Source organism: Thalia democratica, chromosome 9, assembly GCF_965202585.1.
Source record: "Thalia democratica chromosome 9, ktThaDemo2.hap1.1, whole genome shotgun sequence".
Taxonomy (NCBI): domain Eukaryota; kingdom Metazoa; phylum Chordata; class Thaliacea; order Salpida; family Salpidae; genus Thalia; species Thalia democratica.
This window is the reverse complement of record NC_139173.1, coordinates 20,738,132-20,754,901: the sequence shown is the minus strand read 5'-3', so window position 1 is coordinate 20,754,901 and position 16,770 is coordinate 20,738,132. Positions and strand designations below refer to the sequence as shown.

General features: G+C 27.5%; 1 protein-coding gene and 4 non-coding genes across 5 annotated transcripts; all 5 read right to left on the bottom strand.

Annotated features, from left to right (window-relative positions):
* Window positions 1-702: 702 nt before the first annotated feature.
* Window positions 703-899, bottom strand: LOC145845282 (small nucleolar RNA U3). Its single transcript, XR_014370327.1, has one exon. It is a non-coding gene; the product is annotated as a small nucleolar RNA U3 (small nucleolar RNA).
* A 1,579-nt stretch (window positions 900-2,478) lies between these two features.
* Window positions 2,479-2,675, bottom strand: LOC145845281 (small nucleolar RNA U3). Its single transcript, XR_014370326.1, has one exon. It is a non-coding gene; the product is annotated as a small nucleolar RNA U3 (small nucleolar RNA).
* A 1,595-nt stretch (window positions 2,676-4,270) lies between these two features.
* LOC145845288 (small nucleolar RNA U3) lies at window positions 4,271-4,467 on the bottom strand. Its single transcript, XR_014370332.1, has one exon. It is a non-coding gene; the product is annotated as a small nucleolar RNA U3 (small nucleolar RNA).
* A 1,592-nt stretch (window positions 4,468-6,059) lies between these two features.
* Window positions 6,060-6,256, bottom strand: LOC145845290 (small nucleolar RNA U3). Its single transcript, XR_014370334.1, has one exon. It is a non-coding gene; the product is annotated as a small nucleolar RNA U3 (small nucleolar RNA).
* Window positions 6,257-9,813: 3,557 nt separating this feature from the next.
* On the bottom strand, window positions 9,814-13,393 carry LOC145844030 (uncharacterized). The gene is made up of 10 exons (XM_082951357.1): window positions 13,272-13,393; window positions 13,025-13,214; window positions 12,500-12,815; window positions 12,195-12,355; window positions 11,889-12,090; window positions 11,719-11,828; window positions 11,148-11,340; window positions 10,414-10,708; window positions 9,979-10,275; window positions 9,814-9,901 (listed from the first exon to the last, which is right to left on the bottom strand). The coding sequence occupies exons 1-9, from the start codon at window positions 13,305-13,307 to the stop codon at window positions 9,979-9,981; spliced, it is 1,800 nt and encodes a 599-aa protein (XP_082807483.1). The 5' UTR covers window positions 13,308-13,393; the 3' UTR covers window positions 9,814-9,901.
* Window positions 13,394-16,770: the final 3,377 nt, after the last annotated feature.

The window sequence follows — 16,770 nt, the reverse complement described above, 5'->3', positions numbered from 1 at the left end:
AAAAAGATTTGACTAAAGTATTTGTATCAACTTTTTATTTTAAACTTTAAGAATAAGTCCTGAACTCAAACTTATAAAAATAATTTAACATTAGTACATTTTTTTTTAAATTCAGTTAAATTGAAACGTTAAATTTTTTTTTATTGCAGTTTTATTTAAAACGAAGAACAACTTAAAAAAAGTGCTGATAAAAATGTTTGTTTAAAAAAGTACATTTTAAGAACAACATGCGTATATTTTTTTATTAAATGACAAAAAAGCGCTTAAAAAGTGTTTTCTAAGGACCTGGTGTACAAAAAATCCTTCGATTATCGCGTCATACAACACGGATACAGTTTTATATCTTGTCAAGGACGGATGAGTAATAATTTTCATTTTTTAGAAGTGGATTACAAAACTAACAATTTTTTTTTATTAAAAAATGTACTATACTTTTTTAATATCGTGATTGCCATAATACCAAAGTGGTTGCTTTTAAAAAGAATTTTGTCACAAAAGCTTAAGAATAAAACTATTATAAAATCAAAAGTATTTTTTTTTACTTTTCTAACTTAAGCTATTTTCAATTGTACTTCAATACTTACTTAATCGTAACGCAAAGTTTGATAGATTTTATGTGCTAAAAGTCTCTAAAAACATGTTTTGCTAGCGTTTACATCGTAGCTCAGTTTGAAGAAAAAGGCCCCTTAAGGCTTGTTGTTGATCACTCAGAAAGAGAGATTCCCCTCCACTGTTGCCTTGACAACAGCAGAACAGTCATTACGACATTCAGCAAGCTGAAGTCATTTTCCTGCTCAGAGAACCACTCCACAATTCATCATCGTGAGAGGTTGACCGTCATTGTTAAATAACGTTCGTGAGACACACACTTTAGAAATGATCCCTAAAAGTATGATCTTGACTGTACAAAGTTGAGCAACTCAACATATTCTGTTGCAGCAATCTACAGTTTGTTGCTATGCATTGTGACGTCATACAGCAATAGAACTCTCGTATGACGTAAAAACGAGAGTAGCTTTCAAAACTAAGTTTTTCAGGTCGGCTGCAGTTGTTAGATTTTATAAATTTTACAATTATGACATTATGCAAATGAAGTAAAGTAATAATAAAGCATTATATTAATAACATCAAAACCCTATTCCTAACGATTTTTACCCAAAAACAAAAAATAATTATTAATTAAAAGTAAGTAAAATATCAGCCAATCAGAAGAGCTTTAGGTTTGCAGCCGACAGAAACTTTTCAAACTACCTAGCTTCTTATAGCTATATATATATTTATAATGTTTTTTTGTTTCCTTGTACGAAGTACTAAAAAGCCTGTGGTCTTTGACTGATATACAATCTATAAATAATTTTTGTATACTTTAAAACTCTAAAGATATTTTCTTGTTAAAGGCTTTTCAATAAAACTTTAAAAATATACAAAAATAGTTAAAACTAGAAAAGGTCACCCAAGCGTTTTTTGTTAAAAATGTAATGATTAGGGAATGAAAAACTAAATAATAAAAAACTAACTAATATATTTGGCTATTGTAAAAAAACATAATAAAATCTATTTTATAACCAAGTTTTTTTTTTCTCTGTTTAGATTTCTTAAAGTATTTTGTATTTTACAAGGATATAATTCATGTTAAGTAAAAAAAGTTTTAGTTGTTATTACTACAGTATATAGTTACTAATTAGAATAATAGAGTTTTTAACACAAAAATATATAGCTACTAAAAACTACTTACATATAAAAAACCCTACATTAGACATAGACAGAATATAATTTAAAAATATTTGACTAAAGTATTTGTATTAACTTTTTATTTTAAACTTTAAGAATAAGTCCTGAAATCAAGCTTGTAAAATTTTTTAACATCAGTACATTTTTTTGAATTCAGTTAAATTGAAACGTTAGAATTTTTTCATTACAGTTTCATTTAAAACCAAAAACAATATAAAAAAAGTGCTGATAAAAGTTTTTGTTTAAAAAAGTACATTTTAAGAACAACATGTGTATAATTTTTTTATTAAATGACAAAAAAGCGCTTAAAAAGTGTTTTCTAAGGACCTGGTGCACAAAGAATCCTTCGATTATCGAGTTATACAACACGGATACAGTTTTATGTCTTGTCAAGGACGGACGTGTAGTAATTTTCATTTTTTAGAAGTGGATTATAAAACTAACAGTTTTTTTTTATTGAAAAATGTACTATACTTTTTTAACATCGTGATTGTCATAATACCTAAGTGGTTAGAGGTTGCTTTTATAACAAATTTGTCACAAAAGCTTAAGAATAAAACTTTTATAAAATCAAAAGTAGTTTTTTTTTTCTAACTTAAATTATTTTCAATTATACTTCAATACTTACTTAATCGTAACGCAACATTTGATAGATTTTATTGTGCTAAAAATCTGTAAAAAAATGTTTTGCTAGTGTTTTCGTCGTTGCTTAGTTTGAAGAAAAAAGCCCCTCAAGGCTTGATGTTGATCACTCAGAAGGAGAGATTCCCCTCCACTGTTGCCTTGACAACAGTGGAACAGTCATTACGACATTCAGCAAGCTGAAGTCATTTTCCTGCTCAGAGAACCGCTCTACAATTCATCATCGTGAGAGGTTGACCGTCATTGTTAAATAACGTTCGTGAGACACACACTTTAGAAATGATCCCTAAAAGTATGATCTTAACACTACAGCGTTGAGCAACTTAACCTATTCTGATGCAGCAATTTACAGTTTGTTAGTATGCGTTGTGACGTCATACAGCAATAGAACTCTTGTATGACGTAAAAACGAGAGTGGCTTTTTAAACTAAGTTTTTCAGGTCGGCTGCAGTTGTAAGATTTTATAAATTTTAAAATTATGACATTATGCAAATGAAGTAAAGTAATAATAAAGCATTATATTAACAACATCAAAACCCTATTCCTAACCATTTTTACCCAAAATATAAAAAAAATCAAAAATTAATTATTAATTAAAAGTAAGTAAAATATCAGCCAATCAGAAGAGCTTTAGGTTTGCAGCCGACAGAAACTTTTCAATTTACCTAGCTTCTTTTAGCTATATATATATATATATTTATAATGTTTTGTTGTTTCCTTGTACGAAGTACTAAAAAGCCTGTGGTCTTTGACTGATACATAATCTATAAATACTTTTTGTATAATTTAAAATTCTAAATATATTTTCTTAATATAGTTATAATTTTGTTATAGACTTTTAAATAAAACTTTAAAAATTTACAAAAATCACCAAAGCGTTTTATTGTTAAAAATGTTATGATTAGGGAATGAAAAACTAAATAATAAAAAACTAACTAATATATTTGGCTATTGTAAAAAAACATAATAAAATTTATTTTATAACCAAGTTTTTTTTTCTCTGTTTAGATTTTTTAAAGTATTTTGTATTTTACAAGGATATAATTCATGTTAAGTAAAAAAACGTTTTAGTTGTTATTACTACAGTATATAGTTACTAATTAGAATAATAGAGTTTTTAACACAAAAATATATAGCTACTAAAAACTACTTACATATAAAAAACCCTACATTAGACATAGACAGAATATAATTTAAAAATATTTGACTAAAGTATTTGTATTAACTTTTTATTTTAAACTTTAAGAATAAGTCCTGAAATCAAGCTTGTAAAATTTTTTAACATCAGTACATTTTTTTGAATTCAGTTAAATTGAAACGTTAGAATTTTTTCATTACAGTTTCATTTAAAACCAAAAACAATATAAAAAAAGTGCTGATAAAAGTTTTTGTTTAAAAAAGTACATTTTAAGAACAACATGTGTATAATTTTTTTATTAAATGACAAAAAAGCGCTTAAAAAGTGTTTTCTAAGGACCTGGTGCACAAAGAATCCTTCGATTATCGAGTTATACAACACGGATACAGTTTTATGTCTTGTCAAGGACGGACGTGTAGTAATTTTCATTTTTTAGAAGTGGATTATAAAACTAACAGTTTTTTTTTATTGAAAAATGTACTATACTTTTTTAACATCGTGATTGTCATAATACCTAAGTGGTTAGAGGTTGCTTTTATAACAAATTTGTCACAAAAGCTTAAGAATAAAACTTTTATAAAATCAAAAGTAGTTTTTTTTTTCTAACTTAAATTATTTTCAATTATACTTCAATACTTACTTAATCGTAACGCAACATTTGATAGATTTTATTGTGCTAAAAATCTGTAAAAAAATGTTTTGCTAGTGTTTTCGTCGTTGCTTAGTTTGAAGAAAAAAGCCCCTCAAGGCTTGATGTTGATCACTCAGAAGGAGAGATTCCCCTCCACTGTTGCCTTGACAACAGTGGAACAGTCATTACGACATTCAGCAAGCTGAAGTCATTTTCCTGCTCAGAGAACCGCTCTACAATTCATCATCGTGAGAGGTTGACCGTCATTGTTAAATAACGTTCGTGAGACACACACTTTAGAAATGATCCCTAAAAGTATGATATTGACTGTACAAAGTTGAGCAACTCGACCTATTCTGATGCAGCAATTTACAGTTTGTTAGTATGCGTTGTGACGTCATACAGCAATAGAACTCTTGTATGACGTAAAAACGAGAGTGGCTTTTTAAACTAAGTTTTTCAGGTCGGCTGCAGTTGTAAGATTTTATAAATTTTAAAATTATGACATTATGCAAATGAAGTAAAGTAACAATAAAGCATTATATTAACAACATCTAAACCCTATTCCTAACCATTTTTACCCAAAATATAAAAAAAATCAAAAATTAATTATTAATTAAAAGTAAGTAAAATATCAGCCAATCAGAAGAGCTTTAGGTTTGCAGCCGACAGAAACTTTTCAATTTACCTAGCTTCTTTTAGCTATATATATATATATATTTATAATGTTTTGTTGTTTCCTTGTACGAAGTACTAAAAAGCCTGTGGTCTTTGACTGATACATAATCTATAAATAATTTTTGTATAATTAAAAATTCTAAACATATTTTCTTAATATAGTTATAATTTTGTTATAGGCTTTTTAATAAAACTTTAAAAATATACAAAATCACCAAAGCGTTTTATTGTTAAAAATGTAATGATTAGGGAATGAAAAACTAAATAATAAAAAACTAACTAATATATTTGGCTATTGTAAAAAACATAATAAAATTTTCTTTATAACCAAGTTTTTTTTTTCTCTGTTTAGATTTCTTAAATTATTTTGTATTTTACAAGGATATAATTCATGTTAAGTAAAAAAAGTTTTAGTTGTTATTACTACAGTATATAGTTACTAATTAGAATAATAGAGTTTTTAACACAAAAATATATAGCTACTAAAAACTACTTACATATAAAAAACCCTACATTAGACATAGACAGAATATAATTTAAAAATATTTGACTAAAGTATTTGTATTAACTTTTTATTTTAAACTTTAAGAATAAGTCCTGAAATCAAACTTGTAAAATTTTTTAACATCAGTACATTTTTTTGAATTCAGTTAAATTGAAACGTTAGAATTTTTTCATTACAGTTTCATTTAAAACCAAGAACAATATAAAAAAAGTGCTGATAAAATTTTTTGTTTAAAAAAGTACATTTTAAGAACAACATGTGTATAATTTTTTTATTAAATGACAAAAACGCGCTTAAAAAGTGTTTTCTAAGGACCTGGTGCACAAAAAATCCTTCGATTATCGAGTTATACAACACGGATACAGTTTTATGTCTTGTCAAGGACGGACGTGTAGTAATTTTCATTTTTTAGAAGTGGATTATAAAACTAACTTTTTTTTTTATTGAAAAATGTACTATACTTTTTTAACATCGTGATTGTCATAATACCTAAGTGGTTAGAGGTTGCTTTTATAAAAAAATTTGTCACAAAAGCTTAAGAATAAAACTTTTATAAAATCAAAAGTAGTTTTTTTTTCTAACTTAAATTATTTTCAATTATAATTCAATAGTTACTTAATCGTAACGCAACGTTTGATAGATTTTATTGTGCTAAAAATCTGTAAAAACATGTTTTGCTAGTGTTTTCGTCGTAGCTTAGTTTGAAGAAAAAAGCCCCTCAAGGCTTGTTGTTGATCACTCAGAAAGAGAGATTCCCCTCCACTGTTGCCTTGACAACAGCAGAACAGTCATTACGACATTCAGCAAGCTGAAGTCATTTTCCTGCTCAGAGAACCGCTCCACAACTCATCATCGTGAGAGGTTGACCGTCATTGTTAAATAACGTTCGTGAGACACACACTTTAGAAATGATCCCTAAAAGTATGATATTGACTGTACAAAGTTGAGCAACTCGACCTATTCTGATGCAGCAATTTACAGTTTGTTAGTATGCGTTGTGACGTCAAAAAGCAATAGAACTCTTGTATGACGTAAAAACGAGAGTAGCTTTCTAAACTAAGTTTTTCAGGTCGGCTGCAGTTGTAAGATTTTATAAATTTTAAAATTATGACATTATGCAAATGAAGTAAAGTAATAATAAAGCATTATATTAACAACATCTAAACCCTATTCCTAACCATTTTTACCCAAAATATAAAAAAAATCAAAAATTAATTATTAATTGAAAGTAAGTAAAATATCAGCCAATCAGAAGAGCTTTAGGTTTGCAGCCGACAGAAACTTTTCAATTTACCTAGCTTCTTTTAGCTATATATATATATATTTATAATGTTTTGTTAAGCTTTTGTACTAAAAAGCCTGTAGTCTTTGACTGATACATCATCTATAAATAATTTTTGTATAATTAAAAATTCTAAACATATTTTCTTAATATAGTTATAATTTTGTTATAGGCTTTTTAATAAAACTTTAAAAATATACAAAAATCACCAAAGCGTTTTATTGTTAAAAATGTAATGATTAGGGAATGAAAAACTAATTAGTAAAAAACTAACTAATATATTTGGCTATTGTAAAAAACATAATAAAATTTACTTTACAACCAAGTTTTTTTTTTCTCTGTTTAGATTTTTTAAAGTATTTTGTATTTTACAAGGATATAATTCATGTTAAGTAAAAAAAAAGTTTTAGTTGTTATTACTATAGTTTAAAGCAGTGATCGGCACAGTGTACACTGGTGCACACTAGTGTACATGAAATTTCTTTTAGGGTGCACGAGACTTTTGGGGTGCATGAAACTTATTTTGGGGTACATGAATATTTTTTTTCACGCAGAAACTAAATTAAAGATTTTTTTAATCTTTCTACACTTAAGACATATTCAATCTTGATATCTAATTGACCATTTTTTTGTTAATAAAACGACCATTTTTGTACTCTCCTAGTTCTTTTCTGTTACCTGATGTAAAAATTCTTCCACCCTTAGCCGCCCAAAGAAAAACCGAAGTGAGCAAATCTTATAGATTTTTAAAACAAAATGAAACGGTTAGTATTCTATTAATGTTTAATTTTATTAACTCTTATTGTTAAAAAGCGTTTTGCTACATTAAAATTCACTATACTAATCCGCTTAATCAACTGATATTTGACAAAAAAATTCAATTATATTTTACTTATAATAAAATTAAAGAATAGGAAGGGTCAATAACATCAGGGCTGTCACATACTTAGCTCTCTAAGAATAATCAAGTCTAGTTTTAAATCATGAAAAACCTAGACCAATTGAAGCTAGTTTTAATAAATTTACAAAAACTCAGCTTGACTGAGACTAATTATAAATTTATTAAAAATCTTGGGTTTATTTTGATATCTTTTAAAAATCTTCAACTGTTGCTTTACTTGAAATTTTTTAATTTGTAATTAATTATTGATATTTAAATAATTCAAGATCTATAAATGTCTAATTTTCATTGTAATTTAAATTAGTTTTTTGCTTATATATACCACTCTTTAAGGTTAGCTTTTGTACTAAGTCTAGTCTTTAGTCACTCAGGTTTACTTTCTGACTCAAAAAGTGGTTAACATGAAATAGTGTCAAACTTACTTGTTAAATTCGAAATACTAAAACTCTGGTTGTTGTAAAAATTAGATCATCGATATTAAAAGTTTATTGAAATGGATAGGGTAAACTGGTAAATTTAAAGTAAGCATGTAAAAATTAAGTGGGTGTTACCGAGTTATTAGTAAAAAAACGATTAAAAGTGTTTACATATTTTTAAACAATAGCGGCGCTAAAGAATGCGAATTGGGGTGCACAGAATTTTAATTTTATGATTTAGGGTTCACGGATTCGAAGTAGCGTGCCGACAACTGGTTTAAAGTTACTAATTCAAATTACTGTATTATTAATCGTCGAAAATTTATTATTAGCAAAGTTAAACACTTTTTTTTATCTTTTATTAACTTAAAACTGTTTCAATAAGTTTTTTGAAACTTTGAGTAGTTTCAAAAATTTTGATTCCTAAATTTAACAAAAAGTTTTTGTACTTTAACTGTTAGTTATTGATGTTTTAGTTTTAAATACTGAAAATATTTCGCAAAACATAAGTATTTAGAGAACAATTAAAACATTTTTGTCATAGTTTTGAACGCTGTTAACATATAATTTTAAAGAAATGATAAATTAAAATTTTTAAAAATAAAATATTATTTTAAGTACAGCTGTCATAAACTTTAAAATTATTAGCTTAAAATATAAGTTTGGAAACTAAAAAAATAGCTATTACGGTCTTGTTTATTGTAATTTTTATGTAGAAAATAAAGTTTAAACGGTTTTATTTAATAATTCATTTAATCTAATTTGAAGTTTTCAAGATATACATCTGAGAAAGTATAAAGTAAACGAGATGCAATTTTCCTTTTAATCTTTAAATATATTCAAATTTTTGGGTATACGAAGTTTGAAAATATTAAATATTTCAAAAGATAGTGTATATTAATTTTAATATCACTTTTTAATGTTTTGTTGTACTCTCATAATCTTTCTTTAATTGAACCTTTTCGTACATTTTTTTTTTGAAATTTGACTTAAAGTGTATTACAAAACTACCAGAAGAACTTTTATCATATAAATTAAAAATATTAACTACAGTTTGAATTATCACGATTGTATCGGCATCTACATGGTAATTACAGAAGGTTGCTATAATAAACTATGTAGTCAAAAGGTTTATTAAAGCTTGTTGTATAAGCTAATTGATTACATTTATGCAATCAAGATAAAATTAAACTATTTTTTCTCACTACTTCTTTTCAGTCGTCTAAATAAAAATATTATTAAAATTAGTAAAAAGAATACAATTTATACTATAATTAGTACCAAACCGCTTTTTTTTTGTATGTTTTTGTAAAGATGTATACACGTCTTAAATATACCGCATTTTAAATTTTTATTTTTTTTGTTTTTTTAACTTTTTTTCAAAAAATAAATTTTTAAGCTACCTACCAAAATAGTGCCTCCAAAGACCGCCATAAAAATATTTTTGATGAGTGAGATTAATTTGTAGGATAAGAAAGTTGTTTAACTTAACTAAGTATAGCAGTTCTATCTCCATACGTTTAAAACTTAGTAAGAAGTTTGTTTCAAGTATTAATATTTTATACTTCTCTATAGTATTTTATTAAACATAAAAATATCCAATATCAGATATGCAGATTAAACATTTTTTTAATGTATTAGTTTAATTCTAGCCACAGTTAAACGTATAAGTTAAGTTTTAGCTACATACTTAAACTAATACATACAAAATAGATATTTAAATGCTCAAAAAAGTGTTATCTATCTATTGTTGTACCTGTAGTTTTATAATTGAATGTGAATGAAAAACTATCGCAAACTATTTCCTTATTTACTTCGTTTTAAAACTACTTTTAGCATAATGAAAAAAAAAAGAAATACCTAAATACGGTATAAATAAAAAAGACACGTTTCTGCAAACACCGGTTTATTATTTAAAAAGTCACAAAATTATTAGCCCTGATTTGTGTTTCTTTGCTTCTATCTTCAAGTTGAAACCTAAAAATATAGCAAGTTTATTAAAAAAATAGACTGAGTTTAATAAACAATATATAAATCAGTAAGTAAGTACAAACCTAACAACGGAATTGACACGATTGAATGGTAGGCGGGCAGAAGTTCCATTTGCACATGAGCCTGAACGATGGAACGTGGAAGGTGACGGAGCACTTGTGACAGCAGCGGTAGTGCACGATCAACCTCGGCTCGTAATAGTGTTGGAAGTGATCGAACTTCTCAATGATGCTCTTCACCTTCACGTCGACGCAGTTCACGTAGTGCTTTCTCAAGTCCAGCATCATCTGGTTGGTGGTGTCTTTGCCGAAGACGCTGTAGAAGAACTTGTCGAAGGAGCACAAGTGGAAGCGAGCACGCTGTAAAAATATTAAATAAAATGTACAACTTTAAAGGTTGGCAAGAAAAAAGTCAGTGGTTTTATATTTGTGCATGATTATTTTAAGTATTAAAAAATATACTTTAGTTTTTTTTTTATTATTCAACAACAAACTAACGGTTGTCAAAGTTTTAATGAGGGCTTCGCGCTTGTGAACGCGTTTCTCAGCCACCGCCTTGATGTAAGCGTCGATTTTGCCCTGCCTTCCGGACATGCACTCGTGGAAGTTGGCCTTCAGCTTGTGGACGTACTGCTCGGAGTGAGCTTTCCATTGTGAAATGCGGACATGGACTCTCTCGTGAACGGTGGTGATTTGGTGGAGCATGCCTTGTTGGTGGTAATGGATCCAGTCCTTGGCTTGCGCTCTGAGCGCGTTGTGGTAGTTTATGACTTCAGCTTCAGTTGGTGGGCATCTGTAGTATGTAAAAGTTATTAAAAAGAAAACAAAGTCTCGCTTTAAACTTTTACTTTGTTGTAAAAAATTCTAACAAACATGGTAGATAAAACAAATCATATAATATTTAACTAAGTTTGAAATAAAAAATAATGTATTTAAGTTGCAATAAAAACCGGTTTTAAATTGAAATTAATTAACTATGAAAAGATGAAAACTAAATGGGTCCTTTTATTTCGTTAACAAAGTATAACTCGTATAAGAAGATTTTTTCATTTGGAAACAAACTATAAATCGACCATAGTTTTATATTAAAATAATAATTAAAACTACTTAAGTAAACTAAAAGTCTATTTATCCTTGTGCTTTTATAGAAAGACAATAGTTGAATGAAGATGTTTTTTTTCGTATTTATAAAACTTTAACTAAATTCGTTTTGTTAAAAACTGAGCACAGACCCGTTATATCCTTGAGGAATTCTGCAAACAATAATTTCTTCAAGACCACGCATAGCATAAATGCACCATTCTTCAACTTGTTTTCTCCATGATTTGTTTTTGAATTCGAGTTCTTTTGTGTAAACTTCGCATTGTTTGTGAACTTTTTCAATGTACTTTTCGTAGTGGAATTCGCCACCAGATTCTTGTTCCTCTAATTTTTTTAAATATTTGTAAAAGCTGTAAGGCTTAAGACTTGTTTGTAAAAAATGCATACTTTTTGTAGTGTTATGTTCGACGTAAAAAAAATTAATTCTAAAAAAAAGGTTACAAAAGTAAAGAATCAAAGAGTGATTTTTTACTGATAAAAAGTATACAAGTTTATGGTATTTGAATAGGTTTAGTAAAAAGTTTGTTTAAATACAGAAAGGTAAGCCGATTGTTTTTTTGCTTTCCTTGAGTCTTAGTAGTTTTTAAAAGCACAAATACTATATATAAAAATAACTAGACAAATTTATTTAACGTTGTTTAAAGCTAAAATAAGAAAACAGAAATAGTTTTATATTTCTGTAACACTTTACCCACAACGTACCCTTTGAGCAAGTTTTAAGAGTCTTGTAGCTACATCCATTCCAATCGGCAGAGAAAGCTCCAACAAAATGAAGGTTCATCGCACACTTTGGAACAGATGGCAAATGATCACTAAAAAATATATTAACAATGGTACTAACTTTATTTTTAATCTAATCAAACTTTCATTACCATGCTGAGTATTTTCTTGAGATGCTGTAGCATCCGTTTCTGAAGTAGCACACATAAGTGCATCTGTAGTTCTTTTCTACCATTTGGACTGCGTCCATGACTTTAGTGTGGAAAGCTTGCACCAATGTTTGATCGTATCTGACCATTTCCTCTTCCCATTGTCTCATAACTTCTTCGAATTCGCTTGGCATTGACTTACCAGCTACAAAATAGTTATATAGTTTCATATTAATTGTCGAACTTTTAAGCATTGTCCAGCTAAAATTTTTAAATTTATATTATACAGTTTTAGAAAATTGTATTTACCGTAAATTTTGGAGAAGATAAGTCTGACATAACGGGACTTCTTTGAACGGAGCTGTTCGAGTTTTTCCTTGTAAGTTTTGATGTATGTTTCAGCACGCTCGTTCATTTTTCCGTGGACACCGCCAACTTGGTGTTTACGCTTTTCAACACATTCTTTAAATCTGGTGTTATATATAATTTACTTTTAACTTGTATTGAGTAACAATGTTAACTAATTTAAAGTTTTTTTCAAAAAACTTTATACTATCCATACTCATTTTTAATAAATTTCTATATTTTTATTGTATATTTTTTATATTACTAACTGTTGAACAATCTGACGATGGTATTTCTCGATTCTTGCCATGATCTGGTGAACATGTTCGTTGAAGCGAGCAACAGCCTGTCTTCTGTATCCTTCCAATTCGGCGGCGTATCTTCCCGATCTGCCTTCAAGCTCGGTGTACGCGCAGCCGGTGGCGTGTCTGTAATAATCTCTGAAAACGCAAACGTATTGGTAGTTCAGTTCGTAGAGCATCTTGATCCAGCCCTGCTGTGGATGCATGAGTTCTGTGTAGATTTGCTGTCTGACCTTCAGCAGTCTGCCTTCAATTTCTTTCAAGCGGACATCAGACTGGTCCTCTGTATAAATGTTATTAAAGTATAACTGGCATTAAGATTGTCCACTACTTTCTACTGTGTAAAATATAAATTCTTTAAATTTTCTATAAGTGCAGTAATTTAAAACTACGAATAATTAAAAACATGCTTAATTACCCTTACTAAGCAATATTAGTATTAATATTTGTAACTTTCAAAACGTTTTAAGTTTATTTAATACAAGTTCTTACCAGCTTCACAGCCTTTTGGTGTCAAACATTTTGGGAACTCGCAAAGGATGCTTCTGTAGAAGTGACCTTGGCACCACGCTCTGTTGAAGTTGACTCTGTAGTTGTAGTAGCTTTGGTGCGGAACAACACAGAAGTTTTGACGGCACCAGTAATCGTAGTTTGGTATGTTGAAACTAGCAGCTTGGGATGCCTGTTTAAAAGTTTTCAATAGATAAAGTAGAAGAATAATCATAATTCAAAAACTTACAACAATGCATGCCAGGAAGACAGCGACTATCTTCATGTTTATTGTTTGTCCGTATAAAAATGTATCAAACAAGCAATAGATGTCGAGAGTCAATCTTGCATCACTTTTATACAGTGCTGTACAAACAGTATAAACAAAATAAACAACACTTCGTTTCAAATGACAGTAAAGTACTTGAAAACTAATGGAAAAAAGGAAAGTTTTGTTATTTTGTAACCAATTACATACTTGGCATGTTTTAATATTTAAGTGGCTGTTTTAATATGGTAACTGCTAAAAAAACTTTTCAGTGCCAAAAAATCTATTACGTTGTGATACTATAATTAAAAAACCTCCTAAGTCAGCTTTAATGAGTATATGAAATGATTCTTAATATTAATGTGTATATAAAATAATTTGTTGGTTTTAATTAAAATTTAATACAAAACTATATACACATAGTTAGAACCTCTAGGAAATCTAAAGGACTGTAAAATACCTACTACTTAATCTTTATCAAATGTTTTGATTACTACAATTTTTTTATTTTGAAAAGTATTTTGATATTTATATAGTTATATATGTAATAAATAATTAGCTTTGAAATTTAAATATTATTGAAGTATTGATCACGCTTTGTAAAGTGTTTATCGGTCATAATGCTTTATTTTACGTAAATATATTAGGAAATTCTGTTAAAATGTTATTACTCCTTGTTTAGTAGGTGTGTTTTAGTTTTTTTTTAACAACAAACTAATATCAATTTATAAATTGTACAACGATATCCGTAGAACCTCAAATAAGCCTAATTGTTTGTAGATATGGAAGCTCTTAGTAGTGTTTTTTAATTTAGTAATTAAGCATCATTATTGGCTTTTCCGGTTACAATTCAGGCTATAATTGTTGTTTTAACGTATACTTTGTTTGTAAAGCGGAAGTAAAAAGTTGTCTTTGTTTTAATTGGTCATTAATTTGTAGGTTTGAGCCCAGCTAGCATTCTATTTTTATACTGTTTCTCATTTTTAGTTAAATAGAAAAATATTGCGTCGGATATACTGATAAGTATGTGTTCTTATTACATATATTATTTTTGGATATTTTACGTTGGATATGATTATTGCATTAATTTTTAAGTAGAGACGATTTTATTAAGATTTTAAAGATGGAGTGTATATTTATTTAAAACTCGTAAAATTGTAAAAGTCGAGGAATTATTTAAAGTTAATAATTAAAAAAATCAGATTACTTTAGTAAATGCATTTCAAATAACAATTGTAATAAGTAGTGTGAATGAAAATAGAACATACGCAACTTACTTTTTTTTAAAAATAACTTAAAATTAAAACATATATAAAATGTTTTTTAAAGTAACGATAAAAAGCTTGTATTTGAAAGACTCTTTACTGACAAATTTACCTTATCGCTATTAGTAGAAAGAATTTGATTTTGAAATGTTGAAATCACACTAAAAATTACTTTACAATTCTATAAAGTGTTGTTTAATTTTAATTATCTACCTAAAAAAACAAGTAGTAAATAGGTCATATTGTATGTTTATACTTTATACCATTTTTCTATAATGGGTCGGCTAAAAGTCCATGAAATATTTTAAAAACGGAATATTAACAAAAAAATATTTAACTTAGATAAAATACGTTGCTAAATATTATTAAGAAAATACTTAAAAATTATAATCTTTAGTGCACGCAGTGTTTGTTGTGCTGCTTGAGAAATTCTCTTAAAAGAGATTTAAAAAAACATTAAAACTCGGATGAGCAACAGAAAAGACTTTAGATTTCAAAAGAGACCACACTAAAAATCCAACTAGATTCAAAACAGGCGAAGCAGTAGGCCACACCTCCTTACTTAAAAATATAAAAAACTACACATGCACTAAAACTGATCAAACGTCATTTTTGTAGATTTTTGAGTAAGAAAATATATTCCAAGTCAGGAAGAAATAAAATTAAACAAAAAAATACTATAGAAATATTAGCTTTCTGAGTTATATTTTCAATATTTTTTATTTATTTCTGTTTTGCATTTTTTACAAATAATCCGTTTTTGAACTATTCTGAAGACTTTTGACCCTCCCTGTAAAGCTCAAATTTAGTTCTATATATTTTTTGATAATTTTACGTCAACATTCAACAAAGTGATTTTAAAAAAATAACTTATTATTGATAACTAAATAAATAATCCTGTTTCGTTTGAAGATAGCTGGCATAAATTCAAAATCAAAGGCACTAACATTAGTGCTAAAGTTTCAAACTTTTAAAAACTAAATAAATTAAGAATAAGTAATATTTTCAAAAACTTGAAAATTATTTTACAAAAATTTATTTTTAATTAAAAAGCTTTGAATTCAAGAACTTCTCAAAACCTTCTTTTAAGTAGCTTTTTACAACTTAAATCATTCTTAAAGTTTTCTTTTATAAAGTTAATTAAAAACACTACAAATTGTATAGAGCAGTAAAAGAACTAGTTTTCTACATAAAGTAATAAGTCATTAGATGTCAAATTTCTTTGTTCCTCATTTATATTGTTTTCGGTGATTCTTTTTTAGAATATATTACTTGTCCTTTAATTTCCAAGTATAAATTACAGAATACAAATTAATTGGAAATTACCTTAAGCTTAAACCTTTCCTTCCAACACAGTATTTTTTTCTATAGGATTTATTTTTCTTAATCGTAATTATTTATTTTGGAAGTTATACTTATAAAATTATAAAAGAAATTTGCAATACTTTTGCTTAAAAATCTACAACTAGTTTCGATAAGTCATTTTCAAGTATATATTAAAATAAGCTACTTGAAAATGACTTATCGAAACTAGTTGTAGATTTTTAAGCAAAAGTATCGCAGATTTCAAGTATAAACTAGAAACTTATTCTTTTTTAAACCTATTTTACAACATTTTACCTTTTTAAAATAAACTGCGGCCAACCAGCAAAAATGATAGTCCGCAACGTGCATTTTAAATGAAACAATTAGTATAGACGATTTTTTGTTTTACAATAAAAGTTTCCAAACATTGTTTTTTTTCGCTTATGATCAAACTGTGTTGCCTGTTTTATGTTGATTTCATTAAACTTTTACATTTTTACGTAACTTTTTATTTTTAAGTATTCAAAAAGTTTATAGCCTGCAAATGATGTGATCTGCAAAGAACGTTTTTCAGTAAATCTGATTGTTCCACATAAAAAGCTACCGATGTTAGCAACTTTGAAGTATATTCATTTCAAAATTAAACAATTTAAACAGAGAAAATTTTCTTCTAGTTAAGTTAAAGGAAATCAATGCTTTAGGTTCAATTCTGTTGGCCAACCAAGAAAAAAAGTTTTAATATTCATTGCTTCTGGTTGTAATATGCAAAATTCGAGGATAGTATGAATTAGAAACTTGAAAGTTGTAAAGCAACTATTTTATTAAAGACTAATATTTTGAATAACTAAAGAACAATTTTTTGTGCTAACATATAAATAATAAAGATTAAATAACTCTAAGATTCACTTGAA

What these genes read in the sequence shown, in the direction of transcription:
- LOC145844030 (XM_082951357.1), bottom strand. Translation starts at nt 13,307, where the DNA reads ATGAAGATAGTCGCTGTCTTCCTGGCATGCATTGTT. An exon ending in ACCAAAAGGCTGTGAAGCTG is followed by an intron (nt 12,816 to 13,024) that starts GTAAGAACTTGT and finishes ACATTTATACAG; the next exon opens with AGGACCAGTCTGATGTCCGC. An exon ending in TCTTAAAACTTGCTCAAAGG is followed by an intron (nt 11,341 to 11,718) that starts GTACGTTGTGGG and finishes TAAAAAAATTAG; the next exon opens with AGGAACAAGAATCTGGTGGC.